We start from the raw sequence: 15,834 nt of genomic DNA on the forward strand, positions 1-15,834 counted from the left end.
CTCCGAGGCCCCCAAGGACGCTTCCGTTCTGCCACTATCTGCGCGATTCTCTCCTGCGCCCTCTGTTTGCTACCACCTTTTCGAAGTGCTATCGGTCCCATATCCCGCTCGCAATCTTAGACAATGTCGCAAACAGCCCTTCCGGAGAACGATCTCTACGCTGTTGCAGGTGCGCGCGCCGCGAAGTAGCCCCATAACTTCGCGAACTGACACGACCGCGGCGCGTAGATTTCTGCCTCATACCGATGGGAACACCCGGAACCTCCGTAAGGGGCGAGCCACTCCTACCGTCTGCAAGGTTGACTTTCCTCGCGCACAGGTCGCAGAATACATCGCTGAGTGCGCACGCGTTCTCGAAAAAACAGGGCTGAAAGTCAAGGTATGATCGCGATTCGCTATAGTCGGGGTTGCTGCGACCTCTCGCTGACCATGTATCTTGTATAGATGCAGTAAGTTTGCTGCCTCTCTACAGTGGGGGCTCAGTCTCAACAGCCTCTTGTCTTCGCGGCACAGTGGCTACGGTACGAACATCGGTGCGTCATATATACCGTATACTAGCCCCCACTTTCGCTCATGCGTACATCTAGAGGGTCCGTGGACGGAGGTCATGCAGGCCATACATGCATGTCATGCCGCTGTACACGCAAAGGGTGCACCGCGAATTGCGACTGACATTCGCATCGGGACGCGTGTTGACCGTGAGATTGCACCTGGTACCGGGAATGAGGGCAAGGTCAAACGAGTGGAAGATATACTTGCAAAGGATGCGACTTAAATGGAGTCATGTTGAACTCAATCATGAGGAGTATCTAACTGTATAACATCTGTGAAATATCCCTATTCTGTCCATATCCTGTGTAGATTGTTCCCTAGGTCAGGTGTACTTCTGGGCTGTTGGCTCTCCAAGCCTGCTCTTGTTCCTCACGAGTCCTCCAGAGCTCATGCAGAGCATTACCTATTGCCTTTCCAAGTGCAAGGGCAAGTGGCACAGGTACAGCATTCCCAACTTGTCGCATTTGCTATGGTAAAATGTGAGAAGGACCAACTAATGCAGAATCCACAAGACTCACGTCAGCAACATGGTCATTGGCTTTCTCATTCCTTGATAAGAACTGGTATCTATCAGGGAAGCCCTGGGCCCGGGCACATTCCCTAATAGTGAGGATTCGCTTTTGCTGCAATCCTGTCAGAATAGCTCAAGAAAGCATGACTACAACTCACATCAGGGTGTATGACCCTGCCTCCTTTGGCATTGGGAGCAATGGTTGTCATTGCTGTGACAAACTGGCCATTACTGGCAATTCTGCCATACAAGCCTATATAATGTCAGCCAAGTGAAACAGAAGTGAAGTAAAAAATGTACTGCGGTAAACTGATTTTGGCTTGCCAGTCTCTGTCTTGTATAGCTTAGTAACTCGGAGATCCAGAGGAAGGTCTGTAGTTGCTCAGAATGAGCTAATATGAGTGAAATGTAAGAGGTCAAATACCTTCATGGCCTGCATTAGGCTTCATTGGAATATTGACAACCCTAAAATCATATGCATTAGCCATTTAACCAGCACACTCAAGGTTGTATGCTTACCTCTCCACAACAAGTTTTGACAGCCATCTTGTATAATGGTACTGCACAGTATCACCATTCCCTGCTCTCAGCCAGCTTTGATAACGGCTAAGAGGAGGTTGAGGATAAGGCACAGGGGTGTAGAAACCAGAGGGGTGAGCCTGTCCAGTCTCATCATGGGCACAGGCTGTGAATCGAGCAATGCCTTGTGCAATCCTGCTGCCCAGCTCATGCAGGACTGATGGTGTGGAGCGTTTTGCAGAGTTTGGATCAATCCTAAAATTAAGCAAGACAATAAGCATGGAAAATACATCAGAGGGTTGTTGCGGCATACCAATCATATCTGGGCTATATATGCATGTATAAGTTGGTTAGCCTAGACATTCACAGTTTAGCACTCACCAGATCACTGATAGCTTCCCTCACAGTAACAGGAGGGAGTGGGGCACACTGGTGGCCATCCTCATCTGCACCTACACGGATGACTGGGTGTAGAACCTCGCCTGTGGGAAGGTTCACATTGTGGACTGGAGTTGGGAAAGCATGCTGAGGTAGGGGGAATGCAGGTAGAGGCACATCTCTCTGGGCACCAAGGAAGATAACCCGTCTTCTTCCCTGTGGAGCACCATGTTGACCAGCTTGAAGTACTTTGAAATGGACTTGGTAGCTGTGTATGATAATGTCAACAACCTATACCATGAGAGATAGCATGACTTACCCAAGAATGGTCAGTGACCCCAAAATGAACTTGACCACTCCCATTTCTATCCCTCCCACCACACGGTTGTGATCCTGCTCACCACCAAGACGGTAGGAAAGCATGCCTACAACATTCTCCAGAAGAAAGAACATTGGCCTATAATACTCCACATAGGAGATCATGTTGCAGACCAAGGTGCTTCTACACAACTTGTTAATATTGCAGTACACTGACAAAAGGTGAGTCATACCTGATATCATTTGCTTTCTGACAATGCAGCCATTGAGCGAGTTGTCATATGCTATTAACATTCCCAAACAACTTACCTTGTGATGATTCATGTTAGAGAAGCTTTGGCAGGGTGGTCCTGATGTGATGTTAGCACCGGAGTATAGGGATACATGAGGTTGAGGCTTACCACCGTAGATGAAGTCAACCTCCCCAGGCTGTGGCAAAGGTGGCAAACACTCAGAAACCTCAGGGTCAAGGCTTCTCAGTGGTGGGAGGGTGGAATCCTGAGCCAAACCAATAGCATGCTCAAGCAGCTTGTTAGAGCACTGGCTGTATACTATAGTGTCAGGGTGGTTGGCCCTGCAGCGGATGTCAGAAAATATGGGAGACTGTACAAATACCACTCACTTGTACGTCCTGGCAGCACTAGGTGAGAACTCCACTGCCCATCTGGTCTGGACCATACCAGACATGTCCAAACCAGTTGATAGCCCACCAGCACCTAAGCCCCAAATTAGGCAAACCTTAGTAGAGGAGGGTCAATATGCACTCACCAGCAAAGAGCTCCAGTCCTCTCAAAGGACCATAGAGCTTCATGAGCCTCTCCTTCTCCAGGACTGTGTCCATGAATGCAGAGTAGCAGGCATCACATGAAGAGAACTCAGAGGGCTCCAGCACCTCCAGCTCATCCATAGACTTGGGTTTGAGGGACTCTGACCAGAGATCACAGTAGAAGTGATCATCCAGTTGCACAAAGGCTTCTGCCTGCCATGCTGAGGAGGGACACATGACATAGGCCTTACCACAGATCTGCTCAATGCTGACCTGGGTGAGGACACCAGTCCTGAAGAGTCTCCTCTGTTTGAGAATGTCAGTACAAACACTTGCTGGAGACTATACACTCACATTGTCCAAGTGGATAGGCCAGCCATCGCTGTCACTGACAGCAACGGTGTCGTAGCGGCCATAGTGAAGAACACTAGCCTCCAAGCACAGATCATCATGGTGAATGAACTCAGTGATTTGGGCAATGCCAAGGAGGCCAGCCACCTGCCCGGGGGTATGCAGGTAGATGAAGTCATTGACATGAAAGTCAATGCCTTTGCACTTCATGCCACCGCCAGGCAAGGGCGTGCAGTGGTCTGCCTCTTTGCACAATGCAGTCAACCCACAGGGGACACACTGACGAAAGCTTGCGCACTTTGACAGAGCACAGCTAACCTGGGAGGCTGAAACCTCAACCAGTGCACACTCTTTGCTATCCCAGGTCAACCTGTCTGAAGACATTAGCTTGCTCCCATTCCAACGCACAATATGCATACCCAAGATGAAAGCGGTTGGCGGAGCCTGGTTGAGTTTCAGGCGGTGCTGGTTCCCCTAATGGCCAGGCTTGAGGGTCACAATGGGAGTAGATACACTCCAAGGGCTGATCACCGCACTCATTCAGCCGAAAGAGCCCCCGAGGATGTGCAGCCTCCTGAAGGAGAGTCTGAGACCCGTGCTGCAGCCACTGTGCATGGAAGTGCTTGGTCCGCTGGCCGAGCTTGTCGACCTTCTCAAACATATATGAGATGATGCAAAACCTGTTGAGTTATCAGCAATGCACAATCAATATGTTCACAACTGTAGGAATATACCATTTGGTGTCTGCCAAGTAGTTGTTGCTCCGGGCTTGCACGGACAGCGCATTCCGAGCTCGAGCACGGTCTTGATCAAGCCCCGGCTCCACTATAACCACATCGCCGACCTAAAGGAACAGAACATGAGTACGTGGAGAGTGACATGGCAAGAGCATACCTTGTAGAGCTCCCCGTCGATCTTCACCTCGCTATAGTGATCGGGTGCTGTTCTGGATTCGGTAACCCATTCTATCGTAGCGGGGTCGGAGGCGTGCACCCGTCTTTTCTGGACGGGGGGAGTGGAAGTGTCATGAACTGGGTCTTCACGTATATTGGCCAGTTGCATTGAGATGGAGAACAATTTTGCAGCGATAGCACCGACGCGTGGAGTCACGCACGTAGCGTTCCGGTGCTCCAAGACTTGCTTCTCCAGGTCTTTGTGGCGCTTGCATGACTTGCTCTGAGGGGGCGGCAGTGGCTTCCTGGTGGATAGCTCGGGGTAGAGCGTTTGCATGGCCGTCGACTTGGTAAGTCGGCGGTGTAAGCGTGCATGCTCGCTGTGCAGCTTGTCGAGGACGAGGACGAGATATGATACCTAGCCTATGGCATTAGACCAGAGAATAGAGCGTTGAACATTACATGGTACTCACCGTATCGTCAGCTGTCAAATGGCTGTCCGAGACAGGCGCTTGAAGATCGTCGAAAGTGCGTCGGGTTGGGCAGTCGTCTGGAGGAGCCTGGTTAATGGAGCGCAGGACTTTGCATACAGACGCATCCGCATCCTCGTTGACCGTGGTGAGTAGGCCTTGCACAATGCGGCGGCGAGTCCAAGCTGCCTGGTAGAACTTCCTATATTTCACGGAAGGTCGGAGTAGGATGTACCAGGCGTGTTGAGTGCGCAGGTAAGTTCTCCTGCGAGCAAGCATGAGACTGTGTCCAATGATGGAATGAGAGGACTTACGGATTAAATTCCCAGCCATCGTGGTGTTTTGTGACGAAGTGCGAGTCGCACTCGAGTATCTCAGTGAGTAGAAGCCTCTGATCGTCGTCGCACGGACCCGCCTCCATGTCCGTGTCCTCTCCATCCTCGTCATCGCTATCATCTTCGACGAACGCACGAACCACGCCCGCCCCAACTAAGACGTAGTCCTCCTGCTCGCGCACGGCAAGGAGTTCGTCGAACGCGACGAATTCCCGGGTGACCGAGTTGAAGATAGCGAAATCATCGAGCGTCCGGACGGGTATCTCGTCGTCCTCGTCTTCATCCGGCGAAATCTCGCCGTGAACGCGCACTTCACTGGATTCTGTGACCTCGTCTCCGACGGGGTCGTATTGTGCAGTAAGACGCCTGAAATGGCGTTAGCAATATCCGAATCGATCGAGATGCGCAAAGACTTACGGTCGAACTCGAGGGGGGATCTCAACGTAAACTTGGGCCTTGCGTTTCCCGAGCATCCTGCGTCGGTAGATAGAAGCCCGAACCGCTGAACCAAGAGGGGTAGATACAAGAAGTGACCGGCACACGCAAGGAGTGAGCAGCAAGAAAACAGAGCGTCGAGAGCCGTCGTCAGAGACCCCACAGATGCGACACCGAGCAGACCACGCGAGAGCAGAGAGCGACCGTCGAGACGTCTGCAGTCAACCTCACAAAGAACAAGAGCCAGAACGGGCGCCTACGCACGTGGGTGACCTCGACGCGTCGCGTACTGTCACGGTCACCCGCACCTCTCCCCCTCTCCCCTCACTCCCTTCCTCGCCGTCCCCCACGCGTCGCTCGCCATGGCTCTCCCCGTCATCACCATCGACGTCGACTATACTGCGGAGAAAGGCGCGTTTGCTGCTCAGACACGCGTCGCTAGCCACTGATCGGACGTGCAGACCGCATCAAGCAGTTCCTCTCAACATTCACCTCCCAAGACAAGGACCTCGTCGATGGCTTCGCAGACATCGCCCTCGGAGACGAGGGTGACGCGCCAACCAGGACAAAGAATGTCAAATACATGCAGCAGCTGGTGTGTATGCCGTCGCTCGACTCAGGCATGTTTACCTAACCTTCGCCACAGCAAAGAATAGCCAACCGAGAGCAAGAGATGCTTATTATTGACTTGGAAGATATTTCAGAGGTGCGACATGACGTCCAGCTTACCTTCGCGGCCTCTCACGCATTCTACACAGCATGAGCGTACTGTCGCGGAGCTGGTATCCAGAATTCGCCGAAATGCACGCCGTTATATCGCGCTCTTCAGCGAGGTCGTCGACCAGCTCATGCCTCTGCCAACAAAGGATATCAGCGAGCACGACGAAGTCATCGACGTCATCCTTCATCAGCGTAGAGAGCGTAACGAGCGCACAGAAGGGACGCAGGAAGGCTTTCCAGACCATCTGTTGAGGCGATAGTGAGTCGTCTCGCGGTGTCTTTTACCGCTTTCCACTCATCTTGTGCAGCAACCTGTACTTCCAACCTCTGAAGTCCGACATCGCAATGGCAGTTCGCGACGTGAAGGGCACGCATCTCGGTAGACTCATCACCGTACGTGGGATCGTCACTCGCGTCTCGGAAGTCAAGCCCCTCCTGCGGGTAAACGCGTATACTTGCGACGTTTGCGGCTCCGAGACCTTTCAAGACATCTCGCGAAAGGATTTCCAGCCCATCCTCGACTGCCAGAACGAGTCGGAATGCAAGAAGAACGGCATTCACGGCACCCTACACATGCAAACGCGTGCATGTCGCTTCAGCCCTTTCCAGGAAGTGAAGATCCAGGAGATGGTGGGTGCTCGCCTCCAGCCATATACCCGCTTCTTAACAGTTGTGATCTTCAGGCAGACCAAGTACCCGTAGGACACATTCCACGTTCGATGACCGTGCATATCCACGGTTCCCTTACGCGTCAGATGAGCCCTGGCGATATTGTTCACCTCGGAGGTATTTTCCTGCCCATCCCGTATACGGGCTACCAGGCCATTCGCGCCGGCCTTCTCACCGACACCTATCTGGAGGCTCACCACATCAACCAGCTCAAGAAACAGTACAGCGCCATGGAGATTACACCTGAGATCCAGCGTGCTATCGACGGCTTGCGCGACGATCCACAGCTATACATGAAACTTGCTCAGAGTATCGCTCCGGAAATCTATGGCCATTTGGACGTCAAGAAGGCTTTGCTTCTTCTCCTTGTTGGCGGTGTCACGAAAGCTATGGGCGACGGCATGAAGATTCGTGGGGACATCAACGTCTGCCTCATGGGAGACCCCGGTGTAGCCAAGTCGCAGCTCCTCAAGTACATCACCAAGGTCGCTCCTCGCGGAGTGTATACCACCGGTCGTGGTTCGTCGGGCGTCGGCTTGACTGCTGCCGTCATGCGCGACCCAGTTACCGACGAGATGGTTCTTGGTACGTTCGTCTTCACGACACATTTGTAGATGGCCACTGACGTCTTTGGGGCAAAAGAGGGCGGCGCTCTCGTTCTTGCTGACAACGGCATCTGTTGTATCGATGAGTTCGACAAGATGGAAGAGTCCGACCGTACCGCCATCCACGAAGTCATGGAACAGCAGACCATCTCCATTTCCAAAGCGGGCATCTCCACTACGCTGAACGCGCGCACTTCCATTCTCGCCGCCGCCAACCCTCTATACGGCCGGTACAACCCAAAGATTTCCCCAGTGGAGAATATCAACTTGCCCGCGGCGCTTCTCTCGCGTTTCGACCTGCTCTTCCTCATCCTTGACAAGCCGACCCGCGAAGACGACGAGCACCTGGCGGAGCACGTCACATACGTGCATATGCACAACACTCATCCCGATTTCGATTTCGAGCTCATCGAGCCGACCCTCATGCGGTAGGTCGCATGCGATAACCCTCGTGTTCAAGCACTTACAGAACCTGCAGGCACTACATCGCTCGCGCCCGCGAGCACCGCCCGACCGTCCCCGCGGAAGTGTCGAACTACATCGTTGAGACCTACGTGCGCCTGCGCAAGGTCGGGAAGGAGGACGAGGCGCAGAAGAAGTCGCACACCTACACCTCCGCGCGAACGCTCCTCGGCGTGCTCCGCCTCGCCCAGGCTCTGGCGCGTCTCCGCTTCTCGAACGAGGTCGCACACGCGGACGTCGACGAGGCGCTGCGCCTCATGGAGGTGAGCAAGCGCAGCCTCGTCGAGGACGAAGACGAGGGCCACGACCACGACCGCTCGGACGTCAGCAAGATCTTCCGTCTCATCAAGGAGATGTCGAAGCAGGCGCAGTCGGGGAAGAAGGGCCGCAAGGCACGAGGCGCGCGGAGGTTCGGACGTGGCCCTGGGGGCGAGCGCGAGATGGACGTGGACAGCGAGGAGGAAGAGGACACGGACGAGCTGTCTATGGTCGACATTCGGTCGCGTGTGCTCACGAACGGCTTCACGGAAGCGCAGCTCATGGAGACCATTCTCGAGGTATGTTGTTTCACACATCAGCTCTGTGCATGAGCACTGATTGTCTTCCCCCTCGCAGTACGAAAGCCTCGACGTCTGGACGCGCGTGGCGAACAACTCAAAACTGCGTTTCATCGAGAGCGCGTAGAGCGGCTGCGCTCCGTATTCCATCGGTCCCATCTCTTTCCATATCGTGTAGGTTATCTCTGCATCCCGCTGTTCTCGATGTTGTCCTTGTCCGTGTACTATTATGTAGCTTATAAATACTATCCATCCATCCCGCATGAGTGCTGAGGAGTACAAACCGCCGATGCAATAAACGTCTAGCTAGCTGTGGAACGAACGACCAAGAACGCATACTCGTACTACCGCGTCTCTGACGCATGCTCCCAGCTGCTTCCGCTGCCACTCCCGCTCCCCGGGCTGTCCGCGCGCAGCTTCTCATCCTCTACAGGAGAGTCGGGTTCGTCCCGATAGCGCGCGTGCTTCGGCGAGCCGCCTGCAGTAGGCGGGTCGTCGTCCTCCAGGAACCCGGAGTGCAGACCCGTCTCGAGACCCGGCGAGATAGTGTGCGGCCGCAGCGCGGTCTCCTCGTCCGCGTCCTCGTCGTCCGAGACCTCCCCGAAGGCGTCGTAGAGCTCCTTGGTCTGGCGCGGGCCCCGCGGCCCGGAGCCCCGGGCGTCGAGCGAGCCCATCGCGACGTCGTCGCGCGCGGACAAGGTAGAGTAGTTCGCGCGGCGTCTACGGAGTATCGCACGCCGCCAGAAGAACACGCCGACGCCAATGCCGAAGACCGCGACCGCGCCAATCGCGACGAAGAACCACATCTGGTTCTCCACGAGCTTCGAGAGGTCGGAGAACCAGCCCTCGTCGGGCGTGGCCGAGATGCTGGGAGCAGCGGTGGCGGACGACTCTGCGATGTCCTCGGCCGCCTTGGTTGGCTCGCCGGAAGAGGTGGCGGACGGGAATGCGGGCTTGTGGTTCTCGCCCTCTGCATCGCCGTGATCGCCGGGCAGGTGCTCTGTGGGTCGGGTGAGGGTCTTCGAGCTCGTGCTCTCGGGGACGGCGGTGGTGGAGGTGGCGGGTTCATCAATGGCTGCGGGTACGGGAGGGAGGACATCCTCGACTACCGGGACCTGGTAGACTTTGATGTCCTTGCCGGCGTCCATGACGGATCCCCAGACAGACATAGTCCATCCCAAAAACACACCGCTTTCATCCTCTTTCCGCTGGTCACTGACACGGATGGTCCACTCTCCCAGTGGGTCCTCGTCCCTGTAGTACAATCAGAGTCGCTCTTGATTCATGGTAGTGAACACGTACCAGTGCTTCACGGTCATGAAAGTCCATCCAGGATATCCAGTCTTGGCGTTGTCGCTGTTGCGTCTGGCGGCCAAGATGCTCCGGATGCCATGTGGACTGATCAGCTCGACCTCGACATCCCCGCGGCGCGTGTGGGTAATCCAGACTTTGACGGTGATGTGCTCCAGCTTCTCGAAGTTGTGCTCGTCCAACATCTCACGGGTGATCGTAAGCTTGCTCTCGACGCCATCGGGAAGGATAGGTTGGCCTCCTTGCGCCTTCTCGTCCGCGTCCATGGTACCGTTGTTGAGCTGCACCACCGGCAGATCGATCCATCCCTGCGGCTTGACGGGTTGCCAATCCTGAGCCGCCTTGACGAACTCGTATCCGTTGAGGCTTCCAAAGCCATACTTGTAGCTGTACATCCTTCCGGATGCAGTGGACTCCCAGTCCGGATCATCGGGGTTGACCTGGAGCGCAGTTCGAACACACAGGTGTTGTATATCACGCCAACTGAGGTCAGGACTAAGGCGAGATATGTGAGTACCTGAAGGCCTCTGTGTCGATTCCTAGCTTACCGAGCCTGCAAAGCCAGAGCAAAGACGCCGGCTGCATTTGGCGCAGCAGCGGAAGTCCCACCATGCGAATGCGAGCACTTGTTCTTGCCTCGATCAGTGGTAGTCTGTCATCCCATAACGTGTTAGATCATAAAAGGGACGATCAAGGTTTCCTGGCGCGCACGATGTGGTTTCCGCTTCCAGACGTATATGCCACAATCATATTCGCAGCACACGCCTCGGAGTATTCGGGATGAAAGCCTTTGAAGTCGATGGCCGCAACCGTGACCGAGAAGATACTGTTCGTGTAGCCGTCGAAGTTGCACTGGTCGCCGCTGCGTCCGCCATTCCCGCTCGCGAAGACAAAGACCGAGCCCTTGCCTGCCCGGCCTTGCTGGATGCCATTCACCATGGCCTTCTTGATCAGGTAACCGGGTCCCTCCATGGACCTTCCGTCATCCGGGGGTCCCCAGCTGCAGGAGTAGATCGAAGTGTTCTGGTAGTCGTAGTTCAAGGCAGCAGCCTCGTCGATGTCCGAAATTGGGCCCGAGAGGATCCGGATGCCAGCGACCAGGGAATCGTACGCGAGACCAACTCCACAGACGTCGTTCTTCACAGCAGCGATCTGACCTGCACAGCGGGTGCCGTGATGGTCATCGAAGAGGACAGGTGTCGGCAGCGCGGTATGATCGTTGTAATCATATGACCCGTACGCATACTACGTCCAAAACAATCAGCTTATGTGTGCAGATATAGTCTCGTCAACATACGAAGTTTGCAGCCAGGTCGTCGCTGGTGTAGTCCAACCCGTCGTCTACGAGTGCAGTGATGACGCCCTTACCCGTGATCCCCATATCCCACAGCGGTGTGACGTTCATCATATGTTCCGGAAAGTCATCGTTGACAATGTGCCATTGCCGCGTAAACTCGGGATCATGGACACCAAGACGCTGAGCGGCGGCCGCAGAGGATTCGTGGTCTTCTGGCGGCCGTATAGGTGGGGGCGCGCGCTTCACGCGTTGGCGGAGGGTCTGCGGGAACACATTCCTGACCGCCGAAGCTACTCGTCGTCTTTGGAGGGCCTCTTCGGACCTGTGGGATACGTGCGAAGAGTCTGCGGATCGCCGGAGGCCGTCTAACGAGCGTAGGATGGGATCCGAGTCCCGCTTCTCGAGGCCTTTGGGTATCCGCACTAGCCAGTGGTTCAAAAGCTCGCCCGCCCGGTCAACAACCTCGACGCCCAGCGTCCCCGCACACTCGGCCAGCGAAGCACCTGCCAGAGGGTTGTGTTCCAAGACATAGTAATCATGGGTGTCATAGTGCCGCTTTACGGGCGCAAGGGCGAGGACCGACTGGATGGCCAGAAAGAGAGAGAGCGGGAGACGCATTTGGCGTCGGGGTGCAGCAAGCCGTGCTGCGCGAGGAAGAGAAGAGAGGAAGAAAGCGAGAGAGGGTGTGGAGAAGAGAGAGACGTTGCGGTGTCGTTCACACCGGACCCCGCGGTCGCCTCCAATGATTGGATGCACCGCAGCGCAGATCAGGCGCCCGTGCCTATATAAGTTAACGCTCCCTCCCGCCCACATGTAGCTTTCCCCCGATCCCAGACTCCGCTATACACCGGAGGAATATCCCCTGCAATGATGCTAGGCTCGCGAAGTCCCACGACACAGCGCATGGAGGTATTGGTACATACATTCATTCGACGTCGTTATATCACTCCTAAAGACAGCAAGTATACTACACGAGAGGGTCGTCACCCTTAAACAAGAAAGTCCACAACGCGGCTGGATCCATGTAGTCGTGGTGTACCAGGCTGACAAGCCAGCGCTGATCCCGAACGCCCTCCAAAAGTGTGCGCTCCTGAGAACCGGGTCGGAAGAACGATGCCCACTCCGACCAGATGGAGAAGGCTTCGTCCTAAAAAGCAAAATCTCTATTTAGCACTCAAAATTAGGCACGCAAGGAGCATTCTTACCTTCCATGACAAGAAGGACTCCTTTTCGATGATGGTAGTCTGCGCAATTTCCTGACCCGGGAAGACGCCCCAGGTGACGGCGTTTCGCCCGCCTTCCGGTACACTCGTCAACACCTCACCCTATGCGAGAGTTAGTAACGTTCCGTCGTACAAATGGTAAGTATGTACGCACCTTCACATTCCCTGCGAACAGATCCACCCAACCGGCGCCTTCCTCCTGTACCCTCTTGACAATGCGCTCGACGTCCTTCTGCTCGACGAAGAACTCGACGAAGCACTTCTGATATACGTACCCGCCCTTGGGACCCCAGCCAACGACATCATCCGTAGAAGGCACGCCGTTGATCGCGGGCTGCGATCCAACAGTCCACCATCCTCGTCGCGTCAGCTTCTCCAGGTGGGGAAAAATCATCAGCGACTCCGGAGAAAGCGGCGTCGGTGAGAATGGCGTCGCCGCGATTTTAGAGTGCAAGTATCGCATGAACATGTTGGTGAGGTCCTCGACAGTCTGCGGGCTGCCCCAGTGCGAGAGTGCGGCGTTGTTCTGCAGGGCAGAACTGCCCCACCGGTCCGTGTCGCCGTAGGCGGGACTCTTAAAGTCTCCGAACCGACCGTTCGGGAAGTCGTCCCAGTCCGCCGCAGCGTTGAGCTCGCCTTTGCCCGCTTCGAGCTCAGGTTGGGGGGCGGACGCCAACTCCTTCGTTGCGCGATCGGCGGCCGTGTGTGGTGTAACTGTGCGCTCCGGTGGCGATGGCATATCCTACAGCACCGTTAGTCTGTATCGCGACGCTGTGGCGAAGGTCGACGAACTGAGATAAGTCTGTTGGCAAGAGTTGGAATATTGCCCGCCAATCCCAGTGATTCGAGGACGCGGATGACACTCTTCTCCAAATTGAGTGTGCAAAAGTGGACACCCTCAATGCCGCCGCGCTGCAGCTGCCGGATCATGTCCACAGCAAGGTTTACGCCGAAGTCTTTGACCTTCTGGTCGTCATGCTGCCATAGATAAGATGAGACTCCGGTTACGTATGCATCGGGCAGCTAGAGACCTACGCGGATGGGAACAAGGTCCGACATGAGGGTCGCTGGGACCCGCGTCGCGCAAAGCTTCGTCATGCGAAGGAAGGACGCATATGTTTGGATCGGCATGACGCCGGGGATGATGGGGACAGTAATGCCTACATTACGTTAGTAGGGGAGTGCGGCTACGTCGGTTTGAGCCTATACCTTTCGCGCGTACTTTGCCCACCCACTGCAGGAAATTGTCGACATCGTAGAAGAGCTGTGTGATGATGAACTCCGCGCCTGCATCGACCTTCTCTTTCAGTTGGTCCAGCTCGACGTCTTCATTTGTATCCCTGTCAGGATGACCGTCGGGATATGCTGAACCGTATTACACAGGTGGTGAGTACGAGTATAATTGGCGCATGATTGGTGAAGAGACCTGCCACGCCGACGCAGAAGTGTGAGAACTCCGGGGTCGACTTGATGTATCGAACGAGATCGACACCGTGCTGGAAGCGGGAGTCGGTGGGTATCCAGTGCTCCTCCCCTCTTGGTGGATCTGCGGGAGCGTTGAGTATGAGTCGCGTGGGCAAGAATGGTGGTCGGTACCTCCTCGGAGAGCAAGGATGCTTTCGATCCCTCGCTCCTTGGCTTCCTGGAACGGTTGAGATACAGGTATATGGATTAAAGAGCAAGAGAGCATACCCTAAGCGCAGCATCCACCATCCCTTGCTCCATGTTTGTACATGTCAAATGTAAGATCGTGTCCACCCCGTACTCGATCTGGGTCAGCCCCGCGAGGTCGAGACTACGCTCCTTCGTGGTACCTCCGGCGCCCCATGTAACGCTGAGAGCCAGGGGGTTCAGCCCGACCATGCGCGCTATGCGCGAGACCAGGTTCTCGAAACCCTAACACAATATGAGTTCGGCCGAGGTTCTGGACGCGCATGCACGCACCTGGTCCGTCTTGGGCGGGAAGAACTCGAACGTGTAGAACAGCCTGCTCTTACCATGCTTGGCGATCTTGTCGACGAACTTCATGGCTGCACTCCGCCGGGGACGATGGTGAGAAGGTGAACAGCGTCAATTGGCCCCGCTCAGGCTGCAGGGCGCGAGTCAAATTCGACGGGCCCCGCGGCGTTCACAGACGTCCTGCTCAAGATCTATTACGCCAGAGAGCGCCTTCCCTTATCTCGGTGCGCGTCTATCTAATCATGGCAGCATGCTGGGATCCCGCGCAGTAGCAAACATCCGTAAACACCCTCTCGCTGTCTGCGGCAGTGAGCGCATCACCTAGCACAACACCGCCGCCCCGCACGCCCGCCGATCTTGTCCAGTTTAGAGCATTAGCCCCTTTCTCGCCCAAGAATGTCGTCTACCACCCCAGTGACCGCCGACTTCTCCTCGCCTCCCCTGAAACGGAGCAAGATCGTGCTTCTTGGAGACCAGAGTGTGGGGAAGACCAGCTTAATCACAAGGTACGAGTCGACTCGAGGCCGTCCGCCCTCGTACTTCGCGATTGTCTATGAGTAGGAGCTTATAGCGTTCCCCTGGCGGTGATGTAGATTTATGTACGACACGTTTGACAACACGTATCAAGCAACGATAGGGATTGACTTCCTGAGCAAGGCGATGTACCTCGAGGACCGGACAGTGCGGCTACAACTCTGGGACACTGCGGGCCAAGTAAGTAAGGGTTTCGTCTGGTCTGTGCACGCACAGGATACTGATTTATCGCTCGCTTTGCGCGTTCGTTTCACCTTAGGAGCGCTATCGGTCGCTAATTCCGTCATACATCCGTGACTGCTCAGTCGCGATCGTAGTATTCGACATTACGAGTGAGTGTCTACAAAGTCCTCGGACGACGGCAAGACACTGAACTGTCTCCAGACCGGCAGTCATTCTTGTCGACATCCAAGTGGATTGATGATGTGCGTTCGGAACGAGGGAACGACGTGATCATCGTACTTGTGGGCAACAAGGCAGACTTGTCGGACAAGCGGTACGCACTTATCCATCAATATGCGCGGTCACCTACTAATGGACACCTCTCCTAGGCAAGTGACGCTTGAAGAGGCGAATGCAAAGGCGCAGGAGCTGAACATCATGTTCATGGAGACGTCCGCCAAGGCCGGCCACAATGTGAAGAGCTTGTTCAAGAAGATTGCCATGTCGCTAGTAGGCATGGAGAAGGAGAACGAGGCGGCCGATGCGCAGAATACTAGTACGTGCCCTCGCGACGTCAGCGTATGCGTACTATCTAAACGTAACTCGCGCAGAAATCGACGTCACATCACCACCAACAAACGAGGTACCGGACGCTTCCCAGTGCCAATGCTGAACTCTCTCCCGGTCAAGTAGAGCATGTCGTATCGTCTCCTGGTGCTTGTCTTATCCCTGTATGTAGTTCTTGAAGATGTGTATACCTTCACATTGTTTTATTGGCATCGCGGAATTTGTTGTATCTGTGGCGTG

At 55.2% G+C, this 15,834-nt stretch overlaps 5 protein-coding genes across 5 annotated transcripts; 3 read left to right on the forward strand and 2 right to left on the reverse strand.

Moving 5' to 3' along the window:
* The first annotated feature begins 41 nt into the window (after positions 1 to 41).
* TRAVEDRAFT_27893 (uncharacterized protein) lies at positions 42 to 838 on the forward strand. Its single transcript, XM_008037891.1, has 6 exons — positions 42 to 169; positions 229 to 266; positions 320 to 379; positions 445 to 449; positions 514 to 533; positions 588 to 838. The coding sequence occupies exons 1-6, from the start codon at positions 124 to 126 to the stop codon at positions 773 to 775; spliced, it is 357 nt and encodes a 118-aa protein (XP_008036082.1). The 5' UTR covers positions 42 to 123; the 3' UTR covers positions 776 to 838.
* Positions 839 to 869: 31 nt separating this feature from the next.
* TRAVEDRAFT_164879 (S-adenosyl-L-methionine-dependent methyltransferase) lies at positions 870 to 5,434 on the reverse strand (the record flags this gene model as incomplete). Its single annotated transcript, XM_008038462.1, has 19 exons — positions 5,073 to 5,434; positions 4,751 to 5,023; positions 4,290 to 4,668; positions 4,130 to 4,239; positions 3,815 to 4,075; positions 3,399 to 3,765; positions 3,047 to 3,350; positions 2,901 to 2,994; positions 2,680 to 2,852; positions 2,588 to 2,628; positions 2,512 to 2,528; positions 2,280 to 2,462; positions 1,950 to 2,228; positions 1,583 to 1,837; positions 1,488 to 1,528; positions 1,364 to 1,435; positions 1,222 to 1,316; positions 1,071 to 1,175; positions 870 to 1,019 (listed from the first exon to the last, which is right to left on the reverse strand). Exons 1-19 carry the CDS (start codon positions 5,177 to 5,179, stop codon positions 870 to 872), a joined length of 3,306 nt encoding a protein of 1,101 aa, XP_008036653.1. The 5' UTR covers positions 5,180 to 5,434.
* Positions 5,435 to 5,877: 443 nt separating this feature from the next.
* TRAVEDRAFT_145482 (MCM-domain-containing protein) lies at positions 5,878 to 11,831 on the forward strand. The gene is made up of 13 exons (XM_008038463.1): positions 5,878 to 5,939; positions 5,990 to 6,123; positions 6,175 to 6,234; positions 6,287 to 6,507; positions 6,557 to 6,878; positions 6,932 to 7,502; positions 7,560 to 7,950; positions 8,001 to 8,541; positions 8,600 to 9,795; positions 9,844 to 10,347; positions 10,401 to 10,504; positions 10,564 to 11,097; positions 11,150 to 11,831. The coding sequence occupies exons 1-9, from the start codon at positions 5,891 to 5,893 to the stop codon at positions 8,666 to 8,668; spliced, it is 2,358 nt and encodes a 785-aa protein (XP_008036654.1). The 5' UTR covers positions 5,878 to 5,890; the 3' UTR covers positions 8,669 to 9,795; positions 9,844 to 10,347; positions 10,401 to 10,504; positions 10,564 to 11,097; positions 11,150 to 11,831.
* A 232-nt stretch (positions 11,832 to 12,063) lies between these two features.
* Positions 12,064 to 14,415, reverse strand: TRAVEDRAFT_164884 (methylenetetrahydrofolate reduct). The gene is made up of 10 exons (XM_008038464.1): positions 14,317 to 14,415; positions 14,065 to 14,268; positions 13,969 to 14,014; positions 13,799 to 13,918; positions 13,582 to 13,737; positions 13,408 to 13,532; positions 13,165 to 13,350; positions 12,527 to 13,114; positions 12,355 to 12,474; positions 12,064 to 12,296 (listed from the first exon to the last, which is right to left on the reverse strand). Exons 1-10 carry the CDS (start codon positions 14,398 to 14,400, stop codon positions 12,117 to 12,119), a joined length of 1,809 nt encoding a protein of 602 aa, XP_008036655.1. The 5' UTR covers positions 14,401 to 14,415; the 3' UTR covers positions 12,064 to 12,116.
* Positions 14,416 to 14,670: 255 nt separating this feature from the next.
* On the forward strand, positions 14,671 to 15,811 carry TRAVEDRAFT_57563 (ras-domain-containing protein). Its single transcript, XM_008038263.1, has 6 exons — positions 14,671 to 14,837; positions 14,925 to 15,045; positions 15,125 to 15,197; positions 15,250 to 15,361; positions 15,417 to 15,583; positions 15,639 to 15,811. The coding sequence occupies exons 1-6, from the start codon at positions 14,728 to 14,730 to the stop codon at positions 15,698 to 15,700; spliced, it is 645 nt and encodes a 214-aa protein (XP_008036454.1). The 5' UTR covers positions 14,671 to 14,727; the 3' UTR covers positions 15,701 to 15,811.
* The last annotated feature ends 23 nt before the right edge of the window (positions 15,812 to 15,834 follow it).

The sequence above is a fragment of the Trametes versicolor genome, assembly GCF_000271585.1.
Source record: "Trametes versicolor FP-101664 SS1 unplaced genomic scaffold TRAVEscaffold_4, whole genome shotgun sequence".
NCBI classification, from domain to species: domain Eukaryota; kingdom Fungi; phylum Basidiomycota; class Agaricomycetes; order Polyporales; family Polyporaceae; genus Trametes; species Trametes versicolor.